The sequence below is a fragment of the Mixophyes fleayi genome, chromosome 4 (genome assembly GCF_038048845.1).
Source record: "Mixophyes fleayi isolate aMixFle1 chromosome 4, aMixFle1.hap1, whole genome shotgun sequence".
Taxonomy (NCBI): domain Eukaryota; kingdom Metazoa; phylum Chordata; class Amphibia; order Anura; family Limnodynastidae; genus Mixophyes; species Mixophyes fleayi.
In genome coordinates, this window is record NC_134405.1 from 215,805,126 (window position 1) to 215,831,960 (window position 26,835).

Sequence of the window (26,835 nt, forward strand, 5' to 3'; positions counted from 1 at the left end):
AAGTCAAAATTTGGAAAGCTTAGGACCAGACCACAATATATTTAACATATAGCCTATTATTCTACAATGACAGATGCTTATTTTCTCTCGATACTCTCTCTCTCTTTTGCTTATGGGTGACCTCATCTTTTGTGTATCTAGCTAGCGAACGTAAAATAATGAAGGTTTTACATACATAACAAACTGTGTTTTTGTTTTTCTGGGTTTCTCTATTATTAAAATTTCTTTTGGCTATCATTAATTTTACCATATCCTTCCACATCTTAACTAGTAACCAGTAAGACAAGTTAAGGTCTTGTTTAATTAGTTTTGCTGTGTGTAATTTCAACTTTTAGACTTGCGAGTAGAATACACACCGCATCTGTCAATTAGTAGGCTTTTTGTCTAGCTAAAGCCATAAAGATTATGTAAAGCCTCATTCCTTAGGTGATCCTTAGACTGTCACTTTATGACAAGTGCAAATTAAAGGAAAAATTGACTTTCCCATTGTAATGGAGGTTTCTTCCCAAATCTTAATGAGTGGATTACTTGACATGGGCTAGTTTTTCAGGTTCTATAGTCTGCTCAGAAACATATGCTTCTGTATGAGAATACAGTCTAACGACTCTTGACAATTAAACTCTGTGAAAACGGTAGAAAATAGTTGCTTTATTTTGCTATATAAATTATTATGTAATTGACAAATCAAAGTATCTAAAATTCTTTTCGTGGACTATAGAAGGTGAAGGTTACTTAAGGATTGCCCTATTCTTATATTCAACAAATAAATACATAAACTATCATAGCAATTAAAATTGGATTTTTTAATGAAACACTAGACCATTGTTGACCTATTTGACAATAGAAAATGTAATGTATTATTACTATCAGTTGCTATGAATTTATTAAAGCTGTGTGTGCATGGTGACAGTATGCATTGATAGTGTGTATTATCTGCTTCTATAGAACGTGAAATGGCTTCTGCTCTGCACAAAGCCAATACAATTGTAAACATATAACTTATTTAAATAGTCATTGTTAGGATGTAAAATAAAGATTAACAATAGTGTGTTTTCCTCCCACAGAAACCTTTCTTAAAAGAATCGGATGTCAGCTTTAATCCATCTGTTGAAGAGATTGTCTGTTGCTTTGACAATGTAGTGGAAACTTTAGTTATCAGTGTCCAGCAGATGCCAAGGATTGAGAATTTTCTTTTCCAGGTAATTTGTCACAAATCCATTCTATTCATCTTTCCCAATCAATTATCCATAATGAAAAGAGAGAGCGAGACATAGTTCTTGTAACCTTAGTAAAATCACATTAATGGTAACACAAGTATGCATGGAGATTGGAAGAAAACTCATTTTCTTCGAGTTGGAATAGCTAGGACACATTCATACACACAGTTTTGGGGATTTTTTGTAAGGTCTTTCAGAAGCCAACAGCATCGAAAAATAACCTCTACATCATTACCAAAATAAAAGTATATGACAGCGTTTAAAGCATAATAGTGTTGCATAAGACTGATGCTCAGATACAAACAAGGTCGGCAAATATGCTTTACGGTCTTAAGCACCTAATCATAAAATATTGTTGCAGTTAATTTGTCCATATTAGACTAAGAAAACATAAGGGGAAAATTATGTAAAGCTTTAAGGGTTTCAGCAAGGCTCAGAAGGGCAATATTTTCCAGAGTAAATTAAATTCCAGAGCACAGTCATGCAAGAACCAATGAGAGAATGCTCAGAAGAAGTGGGAAAATCAGATGCTGGAAACAAACTTCCATTATGATATAGTCTGAAGACAATAGTAAAGTAATCATGTTTGTCTCATTCTGTGACCATTAATAAGTGAAATAGGCAGACTGCATCTACCACATGGTATTCTTCTATTGGAGGAAAGGTTCATTTATCGTTTAAAACGACCATGAAATGTTTTGCCAACTCATTACCTCCCATGTGTCACAGTTTTCTTGGGACCTAATTATTTGTTGTACATGTGGAACTTAGAATTATTATATTTCCTAAAATCTGTCAACTAATGATTCATGACTAGCAATATTACTGTTAATAGGATCTTAATGGTGTTTAATTGATTTGTCACCCAAAAAAGGAAAGGGATGGTTCAAATGTACCGAACCAACTTCATGTCACATTGCTGTTCTGATCTTTTATTCAGAAAATAATGGGCCCACCAACAAGGACACATATAACATGCTATATCATTTTAATTTTAAAAGCTGAATTTTCAGCAAACATGCTGTCTATTTTTATTTGAAGGTCTAATTTTGATCAGACTGTTGATTCTCTTCTCTATGTATTTGGCACATCCTTATACTATGGCTTGTTACTTTATTGCCTGAATTACTCCAGACATAGGCTGAATCACATAGTCTAGCTTGATTTCACAGCAGCTATGTTTGAAGTGTGTTTGATTGTAATGGGTCGCCTAGAGTAGTTACAGTAACCTATAATCAAGTTTTCTAGTATTAAGGTAAGACACACATATTTCTCATATAATAGCATTAAAAAGTAGTTTTATAACTCCACGCTGTTTAATGAATACCTTAATTATGCTCCGCATAGTGAGCTTTTTAGAAACTATTGCTATGATAATGGTTACAGTCTTGTTCAAGGTGCTAAACTATTTTGTAACTTTGTAATAATATCATGGAAATGTTAAGTCTAATCGGGCCCAATGAGAGAGGAAGGATAGCAGGGACTGAAGCCTCAGAGCCGGGGTCACTGGAAGGCCATGGCGTTGTCAAACTAGTCAGTAGATCCATTTGTGCCATTCAGGTGTACGCTTCCAAGCTGTCTAGCGCACTAGGACATGGGGTGAGCTGTGTTTTGGATGACTTCCTCTGACACGTACAGTACCCTAGAATTATGTCACTGACCAGCCTCCATCTGGACGTGAATGATTTGTGCTTTATTGCACGTATTTAATAGGACTTGGTCATTCTGGAGAAAGCTTGGGACGGTTTTAGTGGCGCAAAGCCAAGCCCAACAAACAAGTCAGTAGACTATACTCCAGTTAACAACAATGTGCACCCCATACCCTGAAGTGACAGATGATTAGGCGGGGCCCAGAAACACCTCTCTACGGCCATGGGTCTAGTCCATTATTTTATGTTTCCCATCTATCATCTATGTGCAACAAAATACAAGTGTGTTCCCTCCAGCCAAATACTCATTTAAATGTACCATAATGCTGATTTATATAAATTATATAGTACGATGGATGTACATTTAATACATGTAGGAGTTTCAACTTATATTTCTTGCACTAGATGATATTTTCTGTTATTGTTTTTTTATTATTATTATTAGTTTAAGGAAAGAATGATAACCACTGCATTGTATATTTACACATTTTATTTGTTTACAAGGCAAGTAATGCTGCTACATTGAATATGCTGAAATTCATAGTAACAAGTGAATGAATAATTCTTAAACAGTCTCTGGTGAGCAAGCTAGTGCCTGCTCATTACAGATTCCAAAGGTAAACAATGGAGGTACTTGTATCTGCAGGCTGTAGATAATCTGAAAATCAAATACATCGGTTCAGTACAAATCCATGAAGAGATTGTCCTGTCAGCCAAGGCGAGAATAAAGGCTGTGATTGAAAACAACATGCATGGTCCAAACAGGTTAGTACCATTTCCAAGCTCCTACTTACTGTGAAGCAACTGTTACTAAATTAAACAATTCTAAGCAACAGACGCCGAGATGTAATAGTTCATGAAATTCAAATCTGTTTGTTATCTCATCTACTGCAGTGAACGTTTGAACCAGTTGCAGCATCAATTTCTAATCCACATCTATTTTTGTTTTTATGAGTTTTCTAGTACTATTGTACTATGTATGTTGAAATTTATATCATATAAGGAAACTCATTTTTTGTACATTATCTTCTTATTTAACATTGTTTGAACTATAACTGGTTGCATTATAATGTTTATTGAAATGCAGATGTCTAAATAAATGTATGGCTGTCTTGATAAAATAAAATTTCCCAATAGCTGTAATTTTTTTTAAAAGAATCTATGCTGAATTCAGCTATTTAGTCCATTAGTATGATCTATTTTTCGAGGTAAGTTTCCTATACATTTCACTATTGAGTAGCAGGTGTATGATTCCTAAGTGTCTTTACGAGTGGCACAGCAGGGCCTCACAGCCATGCATTCACAAGAGACAGCTCATCTGTTTAATCCTTATGTTTTAGTCAACCTTCCTTATTATGCAGACAGGGCTCCTGATGCTCAGCTGGATTTTGACTCTCAGAATGAATTGATGGGATGCTTTGATCTTGGCTGTGTATTGCATCTGTTTCATCTTTCATCTTAACACATCATCTTGCCAACCCCAACTATTGCTCCTTTTCAGAAAAATCTATCAATATTGCTTTGTTCTCCTCTTTGACAGTCCCTAACTGGACAGTAAACATCATCGGCACAAATATAGCATTGGTAAATAAAATTGGGAATACTTGTATTTAAAAATTGTCTAATTGTAAGTTATTAATTATGGGGTTTTTTTTGTCATGATTTAACGATTTAAATGTTTATAATGAGATAGAAATAATAACAATGCAAAAAGAATGATTTTGCATAGTATTGTGTATAAAATATAGATAATGACAAAAATGTGCTCAAAGATGCTTTTGGGCTTGGAAAATATCAGAAGCCATAAAATATTATGCCCACAGAGGATAACTAAATCTAGTGATATAAGAGCAATAGAAATGAATGGCATCTGACTCTCAAAGTCAAACATCATGCATTACACCTTCAAGAGAATTAATTCCTGACCAAGGAATACTAGCCCTTAAGTGCTTTTATTTTGACAATCTACAAATAGTGATAAGATTTATGAATCAGATTGTCACATAGTCATTGTTTTAAGTTAGTAACATCTTCGGGGCAAGGGATAATTTTAAATGAGAAGATCATCACGATAATCTGAGTTTTGTTTTATCTCCAACTGGCAGCCGTTATTATTGGTTACAATACAATTACAACTTTATTAGTTTCCCAAGGAAAGAGATGAGCAATGATAGCGTTGATGTGTTTTGACACTGTTCTGGGGCTTTTTTTGTAATCTCTTTAAATTCTAAATAAAATAAGGTATGTTAAGTTGTTTTCCACATTGTTTAATGGAGCTGGATCTTACTTTGCTACTTTATGCATCCTAGTGTAGCATTTTATAGCGCAAATGTGGCAGAATTATAGAATGACTGGTGAACTTCTGTACATGGCAAGTACTTCTGTTGTTTCTTTTGGCAACTGTTATTTTTTAAAACATTAAATATTTGACTTATGGAGTAAATGGGAGACTAAAATTTGCTTACTATTATAAACAACAGAACTGTAAAACTATAGCTGGGATACAAGGGATTTGCAATATTCAGAAGTTATGTACGAGTAATGTTAACATCTTAGCTTGGCACCAAGTACAGTAAAGCTGGGGCTTCCACACAGGTGATTCTATGGACTCAGAATAGCTGTAGTGATATTATGTGAGACATTCAGTTACAGATATTTTGTCCTTTATACTTCAATTAATATTTTGACTTTATAGGGGGGAATTAATTTGGCCGCGATACTGTTAAAAGTCACGCGGCCTCCGCATTATTACCGTTATTATGGTAGTTTTAATGCTGGCTCAGGGAGCTGCGAGCAGAAAGCCGGGTTAATATTACTGTAATAACGGTAATATCTTTAGCGAGGCGGTACTTCGGGGGGAATTGAATTCCCCCCTAAGTGACCATGAGGTTCCTTCCACTAGTGGCTTTTTCTGGGGATGCAGAAAAAAATCCAGTTGTTCCATATGATAAAACAACACTGTCCTTATGAGAGACTAAAACGTTTGATTGTCTTTGCATATTAGGGACAGTGGACAACTTTTGTATAATCACGTGTTAATTTTTCATCAAGCACATCACTTTCAAAATAATCTCTAGCTATCACTAAAAGCAATGTGGATGATTGATCCGCATGTTACACTTGAGCCTAAGCATATTGAAATTTGATTTACCTAATGGGTGAGTCACAGCCGCAAGCATTGACTTTAAATCTTGTTGGTGTTCCATACAGAAATTCGATTTCGTTGTCAAGTTTTATTGGTGGTTCTAGAATTTCCAAATGTTTTTTATTGTATTTTTCATGTTATATCAATATCAAGTATTTTTCTGTAACATCTCCCAAAATTCTTGAACAAAAAACTAGACTATTCCCCAGTGCTCACTGTTATGTTCCAATTTGACGTTGCTGATCTAATAGGTTAAACCCATTTTACTTATGGAAAACCAGGACTAGCTCATGGAAAGTGGATAGATATAAGAGTATGTTATATGAAAGCAAACACTTTCATGTACTTTGTCTATAAATTAAAGAGTAGAATTAGCAAATGAGTTTATGGCCATAGCCACAGCCCAGGTCAATGTATTCTTACGCCTATAATCATGTTCCTTATATGTCATGCTTTCACTCTAGCTGTAGTAAGCCATGATATCCGCCATTTGGTTAGCAGAATGTTTGCGAATATCAAGTGATTTATAAAGGAGCAATCTATATTTTTAAAGACACAATGCACTAATCTTCTTGGTAAAGTAAAGGTCAAGCACAATCCAAGTACCAGAAAAAGCATTGGTTCCATTGACTTTCATGTTATATGTGCTAGTTTTGAATTGTAACAAATAGCCTACATGTGTATGATGATTCAGATATTATTATTTTGGTTGTGTTAATAATTATTTTATTTCAAGTGTTCTTTATTCACTGTACTATTAATTACTTAGCAAAGGAGTTTTATTTTTGCGCTTTAGATACGCCATGGTGTACAGACCATTTCTTCATCTGCTCTCAGCTCTTACTGAAAGGCAGCTTGAAACACTGGTACAAAAAGACCTTGGTCTTAAAGTCTATGCCAGAGAACTTGACAATAAGAAGAAAATGGCATTAGATGTTGCTCTGTTGCCGGTATATGTGCCCATGAACATGATGCTGATGGATTGCTCTGAGGTCAATCAGGTACGTTATTAAATTATTGATACACATTCTTTGTAGTTTTGTCGATTTATGATACTACAATATAGAGTCACATTGCTATTAATATGTACAAAGTTATCCTTAATGCTTTAACTATGCTGTGCTCACTATTAAATACATAATTCCCTTATTAAAAACAAAAAATCAGCAAATGAATAAATAATGAAATATTCCTGCTTCAGATGGTGACTATAGGGAAAAATATATCTGGACATTTAGTGCAGTCCTGTACTCATGACACTTTCATGAGCAGCCCAATAGTTACAGGGCTCTTGAGGTTAAACTTCAGTAAACTATTAAAAACCATTAAATCTTTTTACTCCTATCTTTCTTAATACATAGATCTCTATAAGGGGTATGGACATTTTTGGAGAAAGGAAGATATTGCAAGTGACAAGTTTTAGCTGTTAAACTTTAGGTTTGTTTAAATAATAACCCTTTAGATTAAGGGTCTATTAATAATGCCACAATATGTTTAAATGAAGGCCTCATGGCATTTCTCCTTCAAGTAAAGCATTTTTCTAGTCTAGTTGAAAATAGTAGAGCTTCTTAGTATTTTAATGAAGGCTTGGATTTAATCTTGGCAAAAATGTAATAATGAAATTTCTAAGTCTTTACATCATATCTTAGTTATTGGCTGACCAATATGTATTTTCAGAACTGTGCTACAAAATGAATATTGCTAATGATAATATTATTAATCAAAATAATTAAATATATTTACCTAATATCTCCACTGGGATCTAAAGAGTGACCTGAGATTGATTGCTGCATACATATAGTATATAATAAATGTATAGGATAAAATAAGCTGAAATAAATAATAATTGCTGTGGTTTTGGTGTAATATCAGACATGCGTTGTATACTATGTGATAAAATTAACTTTTCGTTGTTCTAGCTCTAGATACATTGGCACTTACTGTTGTAAAAGATATATTAATAAAGATGTACAGTGTGTTGTTATAGGAAAGAGAGATGGATTTACTTATTGGGGACTAGTCTGTAATTAGCAGCAACAAACTTCTAAGCTACTGAACCTTTAGTAACTGAGAGTATTTACAATGTTGGCTATTCTCTTAAAAATGATATCTGCATAGTACATAGTCTGTTGCATCATATCAAACATTCCCCAAGTGCTTATCTGTTATAAGATATTGTCTCAATGCTGAATGCTTGGATGCAATACATTTTATTGATACATGGTTACACTGTTTATACATTGAGTATTGTAATTTAGTAGACCACAATTTGGCTATGCTATAAAGTGACTGAATTATTTTGTAAAAGTACTGCTGGAAGTTAGACACTTGTTTAATGTTGCTTGATGCAAGGATTTTTACATCCCTCTCAAATCTGGTTTCGTAAATGTGAAACATTCAGATGCTTAAAAGGCTCTGAAATTTAACGATGTCCAATAATCCAGCACATGCGTTAGATTCTTGACGGCTACAGAATAATAAATTATGTCTGTCTCTGTTGCACTGAACAATAGGGGAGTGGACCAAGGTAAAGGATCTGATAGTCAGTGATTCACTAGTCTCCTAGATATATTTTATGACATTCTTTTATGGGTTTTATGTCACAGACAACCTCATAACAGAAACAATTCTGTTTTCAATTTCATTTTATTAACCATTTTCAATTTCAAAATTCCTATTAAAATGTCACTTGAACCTGTAAACTGAAAACAAAGTCACTATTTACCCATGAGTTTTGCTTTAACAATGCCATGCAGGGCACAGCATAGAGTGAAACACACATCACAATTAGAGGAAATAGGTCTATATCTATAACAGTCTCAGCTACCTGATTGTAATGCAGTGCTGTGTGCTAATATGCATCATTAGTGTACCACACAGAATAATATAATGACTGCTTAGTATATTTCCGTCATTGTGAACACTCACATTATTGTTATAATGGCATTGTTAAATCATCTTAATGGGAAAAAAAAGCTGTTTAAAAAAATTGTCACTCCCTATAGAAGGGTAAACCTAGAGAAGACTTGAAAACCAACTAACAGGTTCTCTGGGCCTAATTAGGACTAATGTACTGGAAAAAGAGATCTCTTGAGTGCTAGTGCGATAAAATTGCATATAGTTGTTTGTCCCTGGAACGGTAAGCTTATTTTTAAACAATGGCTTTTGTGCATATGTTATGCACAGACACAATTTTGTAACCTCTTATTTATCGTATAGGTGAGAAAGGGATATGCAGACTCTGCAGTGTAACATGTGTACAAGGGAGGAAACCTAAGGCCTCAGTAATTGCTCCTGATATAGGGATGTGCCCAAATCAATCTTGTCACTCCTCAGAAAGCAATGAAAGATAAGTACTATTCACCTGATTGCCTCCTTGCTCCGAGACAGCTGGTGTGACGCTTGTCTTCCTGATAGCCAAGAGTCTCAGATCTAACACAGGGATAAAGAGGAGCTGGGAGCTCGCTGAATCTAATTTTGACAGTCGATGGCTGTGTAGAGGGTCAGGAGGGATATAATCTGTGACACGTAGGAGAAAGGAACAAAATTTATCTATGATTAGATGTCGCGTTGTCTGACTCTCTTACAGCGGATGATTGATCATACCCGCCAGCTGACTAATATAATAATTAACAAAGTTGCTGCTACGTCTCAGAAGTTTAATCGAAAAATTTGCCAGCAGTATGATGGTATTGTCACAAAAATCACTGCCATTGCTGCATCAACGTCTGCCCTTGTGGAGCTTCAAAATTACATAGACAAGCTGAGGAGTGTGGAGCTTCTGCAGATTAAGGTGAGTGCTATCAGAATTTTTGGGGGGTGCATCACAAAGCCAATGATTTTATTGCGTGATTTTTCAGAACTCAATGTTTATATCAACTTTTCTGTTTTCAGTATAATACTACCAATCTCATTATTGCCTAAAAACATGAATATATGTCAGTCCTGTGCCTTAGCGTTGAAAGAAGTTGTAATAATACTTTGAATCGACCTCTTTTAAATTCAGTGTAATATGCTTCCCCAATTAGTTTTGGTGGCAAAAATATTTTGCGTCCCTTTTTATTTTCAGTGCATTGCATTTGCTTATTTTCCTCTGTGTTCAGCCAGGCAGCTCTTCTTCAGATGATGTTGTGAAAATGCCAGAATGACACATGGTTAATGAGCATCCGTGGTGACAGTGACTGAGAGAAGGCTCGCAGCATATATTAATAGTAATACAACTTGTAGGAAGTTGAAGGGTAAAAGCGTACTTTATATATTGTCACATTTCCAGCTTAGCAGCTGATAAGTCAATTTGGATTATAAATAGCATTCTATGTGGAGGTGATCCCACTATCTCTGAGGTTATCAAGCCCATTATGGTAAGATTTAAAGTGTTCATTTATCTTGTGCTTCTTCTAATTTATCTTCTTGTATAGTGGCAGCCTTTAGCCATGTTTAGAGAATACCTGTCAGATTTTTTTTTCCACATTCCATGTTCTATTGTTGAATTGTGCTCCCATTGTGTTTCTGCAATAAGTGGGAAATGTTGATGTGTGCTGTCACAATACTTTGTGCTTTTTTAGTAGGGCCATTAGTGGGACTTTTACTGTGTTTTAAACATTAAGCATGCAGGCAGACCTTTAATGAGACTGCTCACCTCTGTCCTCTGTGCTGGTGTATTCAATGCAAATGCAGGTCCATTTCTTTCAATTCTTAGGAAAAACTGTCAGTGGCAGCAGCAAACCTGCTTTTCTTAATGGACTATGCATCCTTATCAAAGGAGGACATTATTCTAAACGGAAACACGTTTTCTTGGCCTCAGAGAATCATTCCCATCATTAGTAGCAGGTAATGAATACTAGACAAACGGATTTTTTTTCATATACTTAGTGTCACATAGAATGTAATAAGTGCTGCTTATGCTGCATATAAATAAGAAGTGGATTGATGATGTCACCACAGCTTACACAGAAGATTAGTCTGCTAGAAAATGTCACTGTTGTTTTAGCCTAAATCCAGTAATGTTTAATATAATTGAGATTTAGCCCATTGTCATATGTTAGCTGGGTGATGAAAAGAGTAGAAGGATTAGAGGCAAGTTAAGCCAGTGTCACAGCTGAAGTACAATATTTTTGAAACAGGATTTTCCTCCTGGAATTGTTGAAATGACCTCTATAATTTCAGTGGAATTAATAATTTTAGTGAAATTATAATTGTGGATGGAGATGGGGCATTAGCAATGCATAGTGCAAGTGCTGCCCACGTTTTTCTGTTTTGCATATGAAATGGGTAATAATATATATCCTGCAGGGCATGGGAGCTCTAGCAGTTTTAGGGAAAATTAAATTTGATTGACCTTATTTAGGGTGATTAACCTCTTTGAAATTAAAAGCTGGTTCTAAATTATTCTGCGCAATTTAAATGTGAACACAAAAAAAAAGTAGCATACCGGTGGAGAATATAAAAAGATTCCATTTCTTCTCCCCTCCTTTTCTCCTGTGCCTTGCAATCACTTTGTCAGTGAGACACGATTGCAGAGGGAGCATGATGGGGCTCTGGCAAAGCTTGCTCAGTGGCAGAAGGATTTCACAAAGCGCTTGGCTGATGTGGTCATTGAGGTGAAAGACTTTCAGAAGAAAGAGCGGATGAGTGAAGCCAGTGCATACGTACAGAGACTCAGCACCATCAGCAACAAAATACAGCAGTTTATGAAGGAGGTATGTTGTGTTTAATAATAATACTATTCTGTAGTGCTACTATAGTCTAATACTGAATTATAATGAAAAATAACAATGTAGTATTTTTTGTCTTTGGCTGATTTCAAAATGCTATTGTATGCTGACATTCATTTATAATCCTAGTGTGCATTTTCACTTTATTATTTTCAGTTTATTTTTTACCATTTTGCATTTTTTAGCAGTTTAAAGCATTAAATTATACAAGACAGGTAGTAGTGACAGATATACAATGTATTTTGAAACAAGTAGAGCTTTTATTCTGATGCATCACTTTGTAATTAGGCTGACTTGTATTCCCGAAAATAAGATATGTATACATACAGTTGTTTGTTACATGATAAATACTTATCATTATAGCTGTTTTAATGCTATTATATAGTGTAGTGCAGTTTTGTCAGCTGTGTCTCTATGCTTTGTCTTTGGAACCATCTAGTCTAGCTGTGTCCAGGTAGCTCCCTTGTGCTTCTAACCATTACAAAGGCAGTTAAAGGGAAGAAGACATTCACTGTGTTTGGAATTGCAGCATGAGAGACAGTCCCAGTACAGATAATATTGTGCGTAAAGTAACATCTAGAAGCCCAGTTTGTCTGCAAAAATATTAACATTACAAGATTTATTGGGTATAGTGTACCTTCCCTTTGAAGGAACAGTACCTGTTTTTGGACCCAAAACCACTTACCCCTGTTCTTCAATATTATCCCTATTTTGAGGTTTGATAAATAGATCTATATGCATATGCAACTCCACTAGCTTCCAAAAGTTTCGCTTTGGCTCCTAAATGTATCAAGTAATTTACATTTTATGTTATGTTTTAGTGATTTGTGTCAGTTTGTATAATTGTGTATAATAAGTTGCATTAGATGTCAATATTTATGCAAAAATCTGCATAGGCGCATGGATGTATCTCTGACCCAATGACGCATGATTTGTCAAGCAACTACTTTTTTTATCTTATTGCGGAACTGCTGTTATCGTACACCTTCACAGTATGCATTGGCCAGGTGCTGTCTCCTGTATTCTAGCAATTTGCAGTAAGTAGATTGCAATATAGAATTAGCTAGTTATAAGGCACCAATGGACTGCTTTATTTCTATGCAATTATCTTAGTCTAATTATAAAATAGCACAGTGTGTATACACATTGTATATATTCACGAAGCAAATCCTCATATTTGTAAACTGCCACTATGTTATCTGGCTCCCATTTCTGTTATAACTGCAGTTCTAGTGGCTACATGCTTCAGTAATGCATAGAATATAAGGAAAAAAGTATAACTGTTATAACTTAGAGCAGTATATAAATCCATGCTAATGTGTACCTGTGTGATTAATGAATAAAATGTGCCACTTTAAAGTGTTACTCTTGTATTTGTATCTGCTATAGTTTCCACAGTCCTTCAGTAGGAAGACTCAAGGTATGACTAGCCTTGTCTTCTATACCTGTATCTTACAGGCCAGTCACATGACTGTTACGCTGTATAAGCAAAAACACGTCACTGTGTTCTTAAAGATAGCTCTACGTTTTACTCATGCCAGCAGGTCTGAACTATGAATAAAGTATTTTTATTTCACCATTGCATTGTTTCAGAAGACGCTCATTAACAAAGAGGAGGAACTTCTGGAAATTGAACAGATAAGCACATTTGATCAAATATCAGAGATCTGTCAATTAAAGGAACCTTATGAGAAACTATGGACCACCGCTGTGCACTTCACTACCTGCTACGACAAATGGATGAATGGTCCATTTCTAAAGGTCAATGCAGAAGAAGTGGAGGAGGAGGTAAGGAGCAACTAATTTTATTTTATTGTAGATACTGGGTTGGTGGCTTGGGTTATGACAAGTTTTTGGACTATTTTCTTGCCAGGCACAGAATAAAACATTATATTTTATGATATATTTAAGTTTGCATTGAAGTAGAAAGGAACACCTTTTGGAATAGGAATCTGAAAGGGAACTATCCATTCCCCGAAGAAAGAATGATATGTTGTTTTGCAGTAAAATCAATTTAAATTTAAATTGTATTGGTCTAATATGACATGAATTACCCTGAGCTTGGCAATATGATAGATGAGCTCTATACAATTGTAAAAAATCAATAACTGCTTTCTGAAAAATGTTTGTCATCAGGTACAGAATTTATGGAAGACTAGTTACAAACTGACAAAAGCATTTTATCACCCGAAGTTACATGGACCTCTTAAAGTCGCTACTACTATAAAGACCAAGCTTGAGAAGTTTAAGATCAACATGCCTCTTGTTACAGCTTTGTGTACACCAGGGATCAAGCCAAGACACTGGAACCTAATGAGCAAAAAGGTGATAGAACAATTTGTCAGCTTATTATTGTGACAAGTATGTATTGTGCCATTTATTTTCATTGTAAGCAGCAGAATATCACTATAGACATTTTTTTGTGTACAAGCAAGTGTGCCAGGGTAGTTCTAGTTATGCATTGTAGAGTAATGTAGCTAATCCGAATTCTAAAGCAATTAAAATTGTCTGTTAAATGTGTTATAAATATGTTTTAAAACTCAGCACTGCATATATGAGGACTGATCTGAGTTCAGGTGTGTACAACACTCTTTAGAATGGCAAGAATAATATGTATGTGTTATGGCTTATTGCAGTAAAGTGGAATTAAGCGATCTTATATGGCTAACTACATTATGTGTTAGGCAGTTCCACATCCAGATTGGCCTGGTAATACTGCTCCTGACGTCTAAATGTAAATCATTTCTAATTACTAGTAAAAACATTTCTGGAAAAAGCAAGCATGTTTCTTGCTAATATAGAGCAATTAAATACTCAGCTTCAATTTGTCAATTTTGTTCACACACATTACTCACATACATTCCTTCTTTTCTCTCCTCCTGATGTCTTGTTGAATAAAATAGGCTTTCTTTTGCAGATACTACCAAAGATTCCAGCTCCCCCCCAAATTACAGAATTTTGCATAAATGGGCCTAATTACCTGAATTCAGTTTTGATTAGCAATGTTAATTGATGCAGCTGTGGATGCTATCTGTTTACCTAAATTACCATGTGCAAACAGCAATATGTCTGAAAGTGAATATGCTAAACTGAAAATACTAATTAGCGATGGCAGATTGTTATTCAAGTCCCATCTTTAAGCTTTTTAATGAAAGCTCAGATGTCTGTGTTTTATGATATGCAGACATAAATTTATATATTACATATGATTCTAAATGTAATTCTTGGGAACAGATGGGTTATTTGCTGGGGCTCCTCCGCCTTGTTTACGGTGTGACTCTGGATATTTTCTATGTTTATATGTATCCATTAATAAAAAAAATAATATAAGCATGTTCAAGGTACTTTAAATAGTGTAACTTGCTATGGGTTGCAAGTCTGCATACTGCTTCTGACATAAGCCAATTTAGGAACGTTTTAAAAGCTGATGATATTCATATTTTATACGACTTTAACCCACAATGAGGAAAGCTTGTATCTCAATACCAATGAGAACGATGAGAGTTTCTTATTACAGTACATTATAATGAAGTCCCATGAGCTTGGGTCCCCCTTCATTTACTCCCGCTATTACTGACACTCACTAACCACTTTAACATCACACACATCACTCCTACTTTGTCCACAGTTCTTTCACCTATGTTGCATGGCTTTCTTGAGACTGCTCAAATCTGCACCCTTCTCCCTTACCTCTTGGCATTCCCCTTATTCTCTTGACTGCCTTTATGCCTATCCTTCCTAGTACCCAACTGTAATTTCAAAGAGAGGAAATGAAGAAAGTAGTCCCACATAGCAAACAGGATTCACAGCTGGGCCTCCACTGCTCTTGGGCCCAGTACCAGATCTTACCATATCTACACATATTGCTACAGCACATAATTTTATCATGTTGTTATGCCATAAAAATATGTGACAGATGGTCTTCTAGCGCTTACAAGATGGGCTATTGGTTGCAAACAACTAGTTGCATGAAATATTATTACAGACATATTCCATTGCACTAGCAGATGCTAGAAATTGGATAAATTGTTACAATGTTTTGTGAAATTGGTATGGTAACGTCATCTAAAACTGGACCCTTTCATTTCATATTTTATGTTCTGATAGTACATTTTAATTAATTGTAGATTTCACTTGTCATTGCTTTTTAAATGATTATGTTTTATTCAACCTTTTATCCCTCCTTGACCTTTACTGACAGCACCCCCATAATACCAAAGACAACCTATGATGCAAAGTATAGGGAAATGTAATAGTTATTAGAGAAATTAGCTAGATTCGGTCATAAGTAAAATTCATTTATTTTGTTAAAAATAAATCAACTGGTCATTGTTTTTGCTACCATGCCAGCACAATGTATAGGTCATTGTACAAGTCATGTGTCATTGTCACTTAGTTTCTGTGAGTAATTAAACATACATCCTACAATTCTTGTACAGATATTGCCAATGTCTGAATTAATGTAGAGATGATTGAAATTTTAGGTGCGACAGGCAGTTTAGCAGAGATGCGAAGTTCCAAAAATACAAATGTTCGAGTTCTGTTTCTTCACCATTTGGTGGAATGCCTTTTCACCCTGTATTGGTAACTAAATACTGGTCATTTATTGCCATTGTATTTGAAATAAGTTGACAAGTTGATTACCAAGTATGAAACACGTTTCTTGTGGGTTCATAGTTTACTTCCTGTAGTACAGATTCTCAGCCTCTGGGTCTTGAATCTCCAAAAAAAATAGACCACCAAAATGTTGGATGGATGGATCGGACGGGTGGATCCCCACAAAGTTGTTATTGCAGAGCCATTTTGAACTACCAACTAGTAAACTAAGCATTATATTTTAAGATTATGTTGGTATTATAACATTATGACTACTTTATTTTGCAACAGTATATAGTTACAGTATATGTTAGTAAAAGCAATATTCGTAGTTTGCAGTCACAATAAACTTATTTAAAAGAAATATTATTTATTCATAACATACATCCTGAACCCCTGAGCCTGAATTAGCCTGGAATCTGTTCAAATAGGTTAAATGCCCCTGAAATACAACATGTGCTAGCTGAAGTTATGGGTTATCCAATAAAAAATCAATAGTACACTCACCAGGTTTTAAATGATTAAGCTTACAGATATCTTACTGATAACTTCAGTTGTAGGTAGAATGTGCTTTATCGAAATCTGACTGTGAGCTCTGCAGGAGGAGGGTAGGAAGCTATAGTATCCCTCTGTAGTTGATAAGCTCCAGCATCCTGATTCAATTACACATAAATACAAAAGTACTTGGTGGGAACCACCACGCCGCCACTTGTAAGCCATTCCTTTCCTGATCTTACCACTATTTACTCTTCAATAGAGTACATCAACCCTGGGTATTTCCCCTTTAGTCTAACCTATAAATTCCATTTATATAAACTCTATGTGGTGTAGATTTCTGCTGATGTGGATTGATGTGTGGTCTTCCTGCGGTGACTTCAGGGCATGCTGATAGCTACAGCAGTACTATTGCACATAAACTAGAACCTGTTTTTATATTAAGGTTCATTCATAATAGGTAGGTGACATGGCTTAGAGAAGTGTGAATTGGTTGTCAACTGTAGGATTTGACCACTATAAGGTCCCAGGCTTACATTATCCTTTTATTCACTTTTACCTCATGTGACATTATGTTAGAACAGGGTTTCCCAAACCCAGTCCTCAGGGCTCCCTAACAGTGCATGTTTTCCATATCTCCTTGCTGGAGCACAGGTGTAATCATTACTGACTGACACATTGTAACAGATTCACAGGTGGTCCTAATTATGTCACACGGGATCCAGAAAACCTGCACTGTTGGGGAGCCCTGAGGACTGGGTTTGGGAAACCCTGTGTTAGGAGATGAAATGTCTGTAGATGTTTCCAGTGTATCACAGCTTCTCCCCTGTATGCTTCGGGCTTATTTATAGGTGTATGAAAATGATATGTACTTTTAAGTACTTTTGCCCTTACCTGCATTATATGTATTATTACAAGCATACAGAGGTGGGAAAAATGTGCAGTAGCAGTGATATGGTTAGTTGTGCAAGAGATATATCTTATTAAAGTCAATTCTAATACAGCCTCCCAAAGAGTTAACAAAACAATAATTTCAATGCAGCCAGCCACTCAGATTCCCTCATGAATTGAAATATATCTTGTTCAATATTGAACAATACCTTTGTAGAATGTTTCAATCACTGTAAAATCTGCTCCTACTCCGATGTATATCTGTTCCATCAATGCAGCTGAAATGACAGGTGCAAATGATATAGTATATATTTACATTGAACATCTGATGATGATTACTATCTTGTGTTCATTTCTTTTTAGCTGAAGAAATACACATTGCACAAAATTAGTTTTAATCAAATAAATTATAAGCCAGTGCAGCCAGGTGTTGCTTGTCCATGTCGTATACTTGAGAAAGGTTAGTTTATCTCAGGCATTGGTTAGATGTACTATACATTTCAGTTCTTCCCATATGACAGGATGACTGAATTATCTATCAACATCTGACACTAGTGATGCATCATCATTATAGAAACGTCATATTAAAATCAGTCCCCTCCCCACCCCCACAAAACACTCCCTCCTGCTGATGGTAGTCATCTCGGATGAAAATGACATCACAAGACTGGGCCATTGAGCAGCATAAAAATAGAGCAATATATTTGGCAAACCAACAACACCATGACATCCTATTTTATCTTTCAGTAATTACCTTCTGCAGTTCATAAATGTTCCTACAACTCAAGTCTATGGGTCTATTTTTCAGAGACTAGATTAACTAGTTTCATTTAAGTGCTTCTGGTTGCATCATTTCACATGTACGACTGGAATAAATGTTCTTGAGTATCTTATTTTTTGTGGTTTATATCATTTTCAGTGTAATGTTGTTCTGCTTACATGAGGCTTGCTAAATTGGATTTAAGGATTTAGATGTTGGGTTTTTTCTCCTATACTGGTGTAGTTTATGTAGACATTGATTTCTAAACAGTTTTTTACATACTTAAACATGGCTTAAAATACATATTCATACAAAAAACACGAATTAATGATTGCAGTAGAGCTTATTTAAAGCACAACTAAATGTAAAAAACAATTTGCATTATATAAAATGTTTCCTGTAATAATCACATAGGTATATGTCACCGTTAATTGAGTCACCATATCACAGCTTGAGATTTGCCATTGTACATATAATGCTGAATGTACAAGATATGTTCCAGAGTTATATATATAGAGCTATATTAGAGAAAAAGAAAAGCTTGAATTGTACCTTAATACTGTAAATCTATGTAGAGAAAAGATATATTCCTCCATTGTCACCACTATATCTAAAATTTATTCAGTATTGGTAAATCTCTAACAATTGTAAACATTCACTGTATTTGTGAATGTTATAGGAGCTCTGTTATATAAGCATACTTGTTTTTTAGGTTTTATGGCCCTTTAAGAATAGATCAGTTGTGCTCTGTGTCTGGTTTTGCTCTATGATGTGTACTAAATGGTATATTTTTGTCCCTAGGTTGGATTTGACATTACCCCACAAGAAGGGACCTCTCTGCATGAAGTTCTGCAACTTGGCCTTGAAAAATACCTTGATGATTTAAATCAAATCAGTTCACAAGCCAGCAAAGAATATGCTCTAGAGAAAGCCCTTAACAAAATGAAAGCAGATTGGGAGGATGTCCGCTTCACCTTTTCATCCTACAAAGATGGGAACAGTCACTTATTAGCAGCTGTTGACGAAATTCAGGTGAAATAATTAAAAATATGTACTTACAAACGCTTGGTAGCTGCACATATCTCGGGAAACTTTTACAAATCTAACCTTATTTTAAACACATTGTTTCTTTAAAATGATGCTGTAATTTGTGCTTGTTCTATGTATTTTCTATTTTGCATCCAACTTATTTGGCACCTTAAGCTGATTGGGTGCATCCTTTATTCACTGGATTTCCTCAAGCGTGCTCTGAAGTGGACCGTTCAAAGCAATACGTTGCTAGTGATTAGGAATACTTTATAGAATTATGACAAATGTTCTAATCCATTTTCCCTCCGTGCCTCAAGCGCACTTTAGAAAACTATACCCACAGGCTCTCTGTGAGCGAGATATCCGCATAGTCATAATTCAATGTGCCATATCTGTAGCTAGCAGGAAAGCCACTGAACAATATCTCGAAATAAAATGTCTGCATTGAGACTTTCCTATGGATTATTTTCTTGTATAAGAAATATCAATTTACAAGTAGCGTTATTGACCATTACACACTGTCACATAACAAGATATATGAGGTATAACAGCACGTACCGCAATGCAAATGTGAAGGAAATGCAATATCTCAGTTTGATTTATCCGTTTGCTCCAATGTTCTTTATTTTCATTATACAAAGCAGTCACTTGCAATAACTTCTTAAGCACCCACTGCTCAACTGCTCAAAGATTTGAACATGTACCAACTACTAGTTTATAAATCACTATAGTCCAATAAATGGTAGGTAAAACTGCAAAACAAAATATTGCAGAGGCATATATATAATATTATATTTCATACCATATTGTCTCATCTCATAGAGGGGGTGACAAATAAATTTGTTTTTAATGCTAACATATATATATATATATATATATATATATATATATATATATATATATATATACATACACACACACCCAACACAGCAGGGAAGGAGGGCGTTGTTGGCTCCAGGCTCCAAGCATTTTTACTATAACCCTTTTCTAATAATTCTTTATTTCTATACCACCTTTCTCCCAATAGGACTCAAGGCACTTTACATTATTACAGAGGGGTAGGCAGCCATCTTGGGTGTGCTCAGCTGTTATTCTATGCAATCATTCACATCAATGAATTCACTGAATTTCATCAGTGAATCAATATAAAATTATTAAACCTGGCATGTTCAAAGCATATACTGCTAGGGCGCAAACAAGTAATATTGTGCAGCATCTTTCTCCCTGACCTCTTCAAATTGCATTTCACTGTCAGGGGAATTTCTTAGCAACTAAAGGTAATAAGGTTCAATCAGTTTTTCTGATTGGCTTCAAGTTCTGCTCTTCAGAAGCACCTTCTTATCTATTCTCTTCATCTTTCTCTTGCACTTTATTCAATACTGTAATCTAGGTATCTAAACTTTATATTACTGTGCCTTTATGTCCACTTTTTTCCTTCTTCTTTAAGGTTTTGCTTGAAGATCACAGCGTGAAAACCACAGCCATGAAAGCCTCTCCATTTATTGCTCCATTTGAAAAAGAAATATTAGCATGGGAGTCTAATCTGGTATGTTGCCTTTTGACAAAATCTTATTGAATTTAATTAGTTTTTAGATTTCATCTCAAACCCACATCTCAGATTTCACCGCCCAATAAGATTAATGCTTCAGTGAGTTTCATTACCTACAACTTTTCAAATTTGCCATCAGCATTCTGTCGAATATTAAGAAAGGGGGAAAAGTGTAACTTTCTTTATGTTACATTGATTTCACTGTAGTTTTTCTGTGAGCCTAAATGCAATAGACACAGTCACCCAGTAAGAGAGTGAATCATCCAAGTGAGACACACAAAGAGGCAGCTGTGCTGGTTCATTCTTCACTGTGCTTCACCAAGTAGAACAGAAACAGGAGTTGAGAAGGCATTTCTTAACCCTTCTAGAATATCTGATTGCAGAGAACATGGGAGAAAGTAACATTTTGCTCCGACAATCATACGCAGATTTGTTTCAGACATCTGTCTCCAGTCTCACTAGCTATTCTAAAAACAATTTGCTTTTAATATTTTATATGTTTCTTGCCCAGCGGTGTTTACAAGAGATTCTGGAATCTTGGCTTAGAGTTCAGATGGCATGGCTGTATCTGGAACCAATATTTGGGTCAGAAGATATACGCAACCAAATACCAGTGGAAGGAAAACAATTTGAAATGGTTGATGCAAACTGGTAAGTTGACTGTTGATAGACAACAATGAATAACACTTTCTGTGACCGATAGAATGTGTTCATATGTTTGTGCACTGATTTGATCAGTTACTTTTTAAATATAATCTAATCTTGTAAATTGCAAATAAAGAAATTATAAGTGGTAAGATCGATTAGGGTTGGTTGTATAATAAAGAGTAAACTTTAGTAACCAATCAGACACTTGCTTTTATATCTTATCTTGCACTTGATTGGTCAAAATGAATATCTGATTGTTTGCTATGGGACATTGGAACATTGCAAATTAACACTTTTGTACTCCTATACAAATACCTGCTAGGCCCAAAGGATTTATTGAAGGATGATTTATGTTATAACTTTCGGTTGTTCCCATTCATAAAGGGTTAGAACATAGTGTGCGATCTTGTATGAAAGGAATGTATCAAATTGTCATATTCACATACATCATGTTGTGGATATTTAGATGTTTAATGAGCAAACGCAAAACAATAACAGCCACACAAATTGCTATTCCTGAATAGGTACACTTTGTGCTTGTTGTAAAAATACACCTTGTATTTATAACCTCCTCATCGCTGAACACTGTCACAGTTAGAGATCTAGTTGCATTTCATATTTAATTTTTTCTCTTTTTTGCCTGTTTCCTTAGTGACATTTTTTGCTTTGCTCTTTTTTTTACCTTTTTTGTTCTAAATCTTCCTTCATTTCATAATTATTCTGTTTCTACTGATGCTTGCAAAAGACATCATACGCCAAAGTCATTAATTTTCTGTTAGAAGACTTTCTTTATGTGGGGAGCCTTTGAAGTCTGGAATTTTAAGCAGCTGACGTTATTGTAGTCCATATTTGTCTCAGCCAGCATTTAATAAAATTTTCAAGAAATAATTTGCATGTGACACTTTTCACCTTATGACTTCGAAATGGTAGGAAATAAATCTACTGAGTTGAATTCATGGATTAGAAATAATAATTGGTTTTCTCAATGCTGCTGTTTTCATATGAAAAAGACTTCTACCATAGAGTTAGGGTCGATGATTTAAAATTAACATATAGCTTTATTTGATATGACAAGCAGTATGGCTTATTACCATTAACATTTAAAAATCTATGATCTATAGGTAAAGCATTGAGTTATGTTCCAGGACTGCTTTCGCACTTACTCCATCTTGTGTTACACCTCTGCTCTGTACATGGATTTACTTGGAAAATGGCATTTTTTAACTCACTTATTTGCCTTTAAAATAATGTGTACAGAAGAGACAACAATTAAATGTAACCAAAAAGGCAAATGTACAAAAGTGAGAGCAACAACACTAAAAGGATGCGCAGATTTCTCTAACTCAAATTGTTGCTTTTGCCTCTGGTGTTTTCTGTAATCCCAGTACAACATAACAAGTACATAAGCTAGGTTCATTATGCAATAATTTATTTGCAAGTGGTGCAACTAGTGCCTGACCATTGATGGCTTTAAGTCAATATTTGAGTTGGCAAATTAAATTAATACCAGTAGACTAAATGAAATATTCAGACTGAAGTCATGCGCCATTCATGCATTGGGCATCAGTGCAATATATTCAGCTTTAAGAAGGTACTGGCCAGAGCCTTAACTAAGAGATACTATCATCATCATCATCATCATCATCATCATTTATTTATATAGCACCACTAATTACGCAGCGCTGTACAGAGAACTCACTCACATCAGTCCCTGCCCCATTGGAGCTTACAGTCTAAATTCCCTAATATAGACACCCACTCACAGACAGACAGATACTAGATCCTTTAATACTACTGTCCTCATTTCTGCTAAAAGAATAAATCAATCTAAAGCTGCAATAGAGTAACCTGTTGGGACCTTGGAGAAGGGCCATTTTTGGGGGGGCCCAGTGCCTCTTATATTGCTGACCCCCTTAGTTATCCTATGGGCATATATGTCTGTATTTACCTGCCAGAGGCAAGCTGGGCTGGGGGGCATGGGGGCATCTGCCCCCCGGGCCGGTCCCATAGAGGGATATCTTGGGCTGGGTCAATGGGCCACCAGCACTCTTTGTCCTTTAAAATAGGCTGCTGAGTTGAGTCTTGTTCCCCAGGCTGAACTTTGCCAGCCCTCCCCTGCCTGTAACAGAAAAAGAAAATATGAGTATCAGCATTTTTTCCTATAAAAAATGGCTTACCTGCTAAAATATCAGAGACAATGATTTTTGTTTGTCACAAGGAGCTATGAGAAAGCTTACATGCAGCAGTAGACCTATATGTATAGCAACAAAGGTACAGTCCTATTCTCAAGAGCATATTGCATTTAATATTCAAAGATGTGCATGTTACTTGTTTTTGGTATTAATCATGAATTAGTTTAAGTGCCTAAATAATTTACCTACAAACATCACCCCATGTGAAAAGCATGAGAATAATTGCTGTAATTACACACACCTCTGCATTACCTTAGCTGCTCTTGAACACCATCATTGTAATTCTGCATGGTAATGAAATCAATTCTGACTGAATAACACTGTGAATTCCCAGGGAAAACTGTGCAGGAATTGTAAAGAAAATGAAATTATTAGATACATCTTTTAGTTTTCTGTTGCTGAAAGTGACACACAACACACATAAACATACATAAGTTATTAGTTTATTAAGGAACCAATAAATCCTATGGACTCTTCATGTATTGCATATAAAGAAGAAGCATGTGTAAAGTAGTTTTATGCCAGACTTGTTAAACTATATGATATATGTTCTATATGTTCTTGGAAACAGCATGTGATGTTGTGTGCTTTGTGACATGATGCGGTATCATGCTGGAACTAGCCATTAGAAAATGGGTAGACTGTGGCCATAAAGGGATGCACATGGCATCCCTTTATGGATCTATACTCAGGTAGGCTGTGGCATTTAAACAATACTCAGTTGGTATTAAGAGGCCTTATGTGTGCCAAGAAAACATTCCCCACATGATTATACCACCACCACCAGCCTGTAGCGATCACACAAGGCAGGATGGATCCATGGATTCATGTTGCTTATACAAAACTCTACCCTATCATTCGCATGTAGAACTGAAATGGAGATTCATCAGAACAGGTGACGTTTTTCCAATCTTCAACTGTCCAGTTTTGGTGAGCCTGTGCAGAGCCGGATTTAGATCTCACGGGGCCCTAGGCAAAATATTGGTTTGGGCGCCCCCCCCCCCTCCCTGAACCAATCCATAGCACTATATATTTTTTAGCATAGCATATACCCCTATAGTTAAGTAGAAATGTAAACTATGCGCCGCTGCACATCACAATGCTCCTCCTGCATCACCATGTGGCCCCTCATTATTGTCCCTCTCATCACACTATACCCTCCTTCATCATTACACTGCATCACACTGTGGCCCCTCATTACTGTCCCTCTCATCACACTGTGCTCTCCTTTATCATTACACTTCATCACACTGCGGCCCCTCATTATTGTCCCTCTCATCACACTGTGCTCTCCTTTATCATTATACTATATCACACTGTGGCCCCTCATTACTGTCCCTCTCTCATGCTGTCCCCCTCCTCTGCCCTCTCTCACGCTCCCTCTAACTCTGCCCCCTCTGCCCCGCCGCAGCCATAGAAAAAATGATATTTGATGTGTGGACAGGTGCTGAAAAAATGCAAATAGACACACACAACTCCGTACATTTGCATGTAGTATGTTAAGGGGGATAGCATAAAGCTTAGTCAATTTGCATAATATTCTCCTAAACATGTTAGGCTCCTAGATTTATGGCCAAATAAATTGTTCCAGCATTTGATAAATAATTGCTAAATAATGGCTTGAATTAGACTAAAAATCTTAAAGACATTCCCAGTATAAAGACAATGCAGAGAAAAAAAAGACGGCAAACAATTCAGGATCTGCAAATTATGCTTTTAAACTTGGTCACCTAATATAAAAACATTTGTAAACATATATTATCTTCTAAAGCAATCATTTTCATTGTAATGCCCCTTTAACATACTTTAAAAACAATATATATATAATAAAATAAATATATCTAAAGGTTTAATCTTGCTGAACTGTGATACAGGGATTCACTAATGCATGCAATGGAAAGCAAAATTACTGAACAAACACGTGTTCTCACTCCTGTATTGCATCAATCTGGCAGCAACATATAGGTAAAACTTCCTTTTATTGAGTTGTTGTCATCTAATGATGGCCTACATTACTGGGGCATCGCAATATTGTCTATGCAAAATGAGTTCTCTATCGTTTGTATAGTGACTTGTGGAGATGACTTTACCAGCACTCTCATGATACAACTTCCTGGTCGGTAACTATGGCTTTTCTGGCTCCTCTGACGTGATGGAGGACAGGTATGAAGAAGAAGAATGCAGCCTGCCTCCCGGGAGAATTCATCTACCTAATAGTTCCCAGCATTATGCTAGAGGTCTTGCATACTCGCGGAGGGGGGATTTGGGTGCCGCGAGTCGGAAGAGGGGCCGCCGGGTGCCGTGAGTCGGGGGAGGGGCCCCCTGAGAGCCGCTAGGCCCTAGGCAGGTGCCTAGGTTGCCTAGCGGTAAATCCGGCCCTGAGCCTGTGCACACTATAACCTCAGTTTCCTGTTCTTAGATGACAGGAGTAGAACCCGGTGTGGTCTTCTGCTGCTGTAGCCCATCCACTTCAAGGTTCGACATGCTGTGCATTCAGAGATGTTTTTCTGCATACCACTGTTGTAAGACATGGTTATTTGAGTATCTGTGACCTTCCGGTCAGCTTGAACCAGTCTGAGCTTCCTTATCTGACCTCTCTCATTAACAAGACGTTTTCACCTACAGAACTGCCGCTGGATGCTTTTTGTTTTGCGGCCCATTATCTGTAAACTATTGTGTGAAAGTCCCAGGAGATCAGCAGTTTCTCAGATTCTCAACCCACCCAATGTCTGGAATAAAAAAAATCATTTCACAGTCAATGTCACACTTTTTTCCCATTCTGGTGTTTGGTCTAAACTACTACTGAACGTTTTGACCATGTCTGCATGCCTTTATGCATTTATTTTCTTCCAAATGATTGGTTAATTAGCAGTTTGCATTAACAAACAGGTGTACAGCTGTGCCTAATAAAGTGGCCACTGAGTGTGTTAGCCATCTTCCTGTTTTATTT

General features: G+C 36.0%; 1 protein-coding gene across 1 annotated transcript in view; it reads left to right on the forward strand.

Annotated features, from left to right (window-relative positions):
• LOC142150794 (dynein axonemal heavy chain 3-like) overlaps positions 1-26,835 on the forward strand; it is a 947,133-nt gene that overhangs the window by 167,885 nt on the left and 752,413 nt on the right. The window contains 11 exon segments of the mRNA XM_075205980.1: positions 1,065-1,199; positions 3,513-3,631; positions 6,808-7,012; positions 9,601-9,804; positions 10,711-10,841; positions 11,515-11,710; positions 13,319-13,513; positions 13,862-14,050; positions 19,269-19,499; positions 20,944-21,042; positions 21,557-21,696. Coding sequence (XP_075062081.1) covers positions 1,065-1,199; positions 3,513-3,631; positions 6,808-7,012; positions 9,601-9,804; positions 10,711-10,841; positions 11,515-11,710; positions 13,319-13,513; positions 13,862-14,050; positions 19,269-19,499; positions 20,944-21,042; positions 21,557-21,696 — 1,844 coding nt within the window.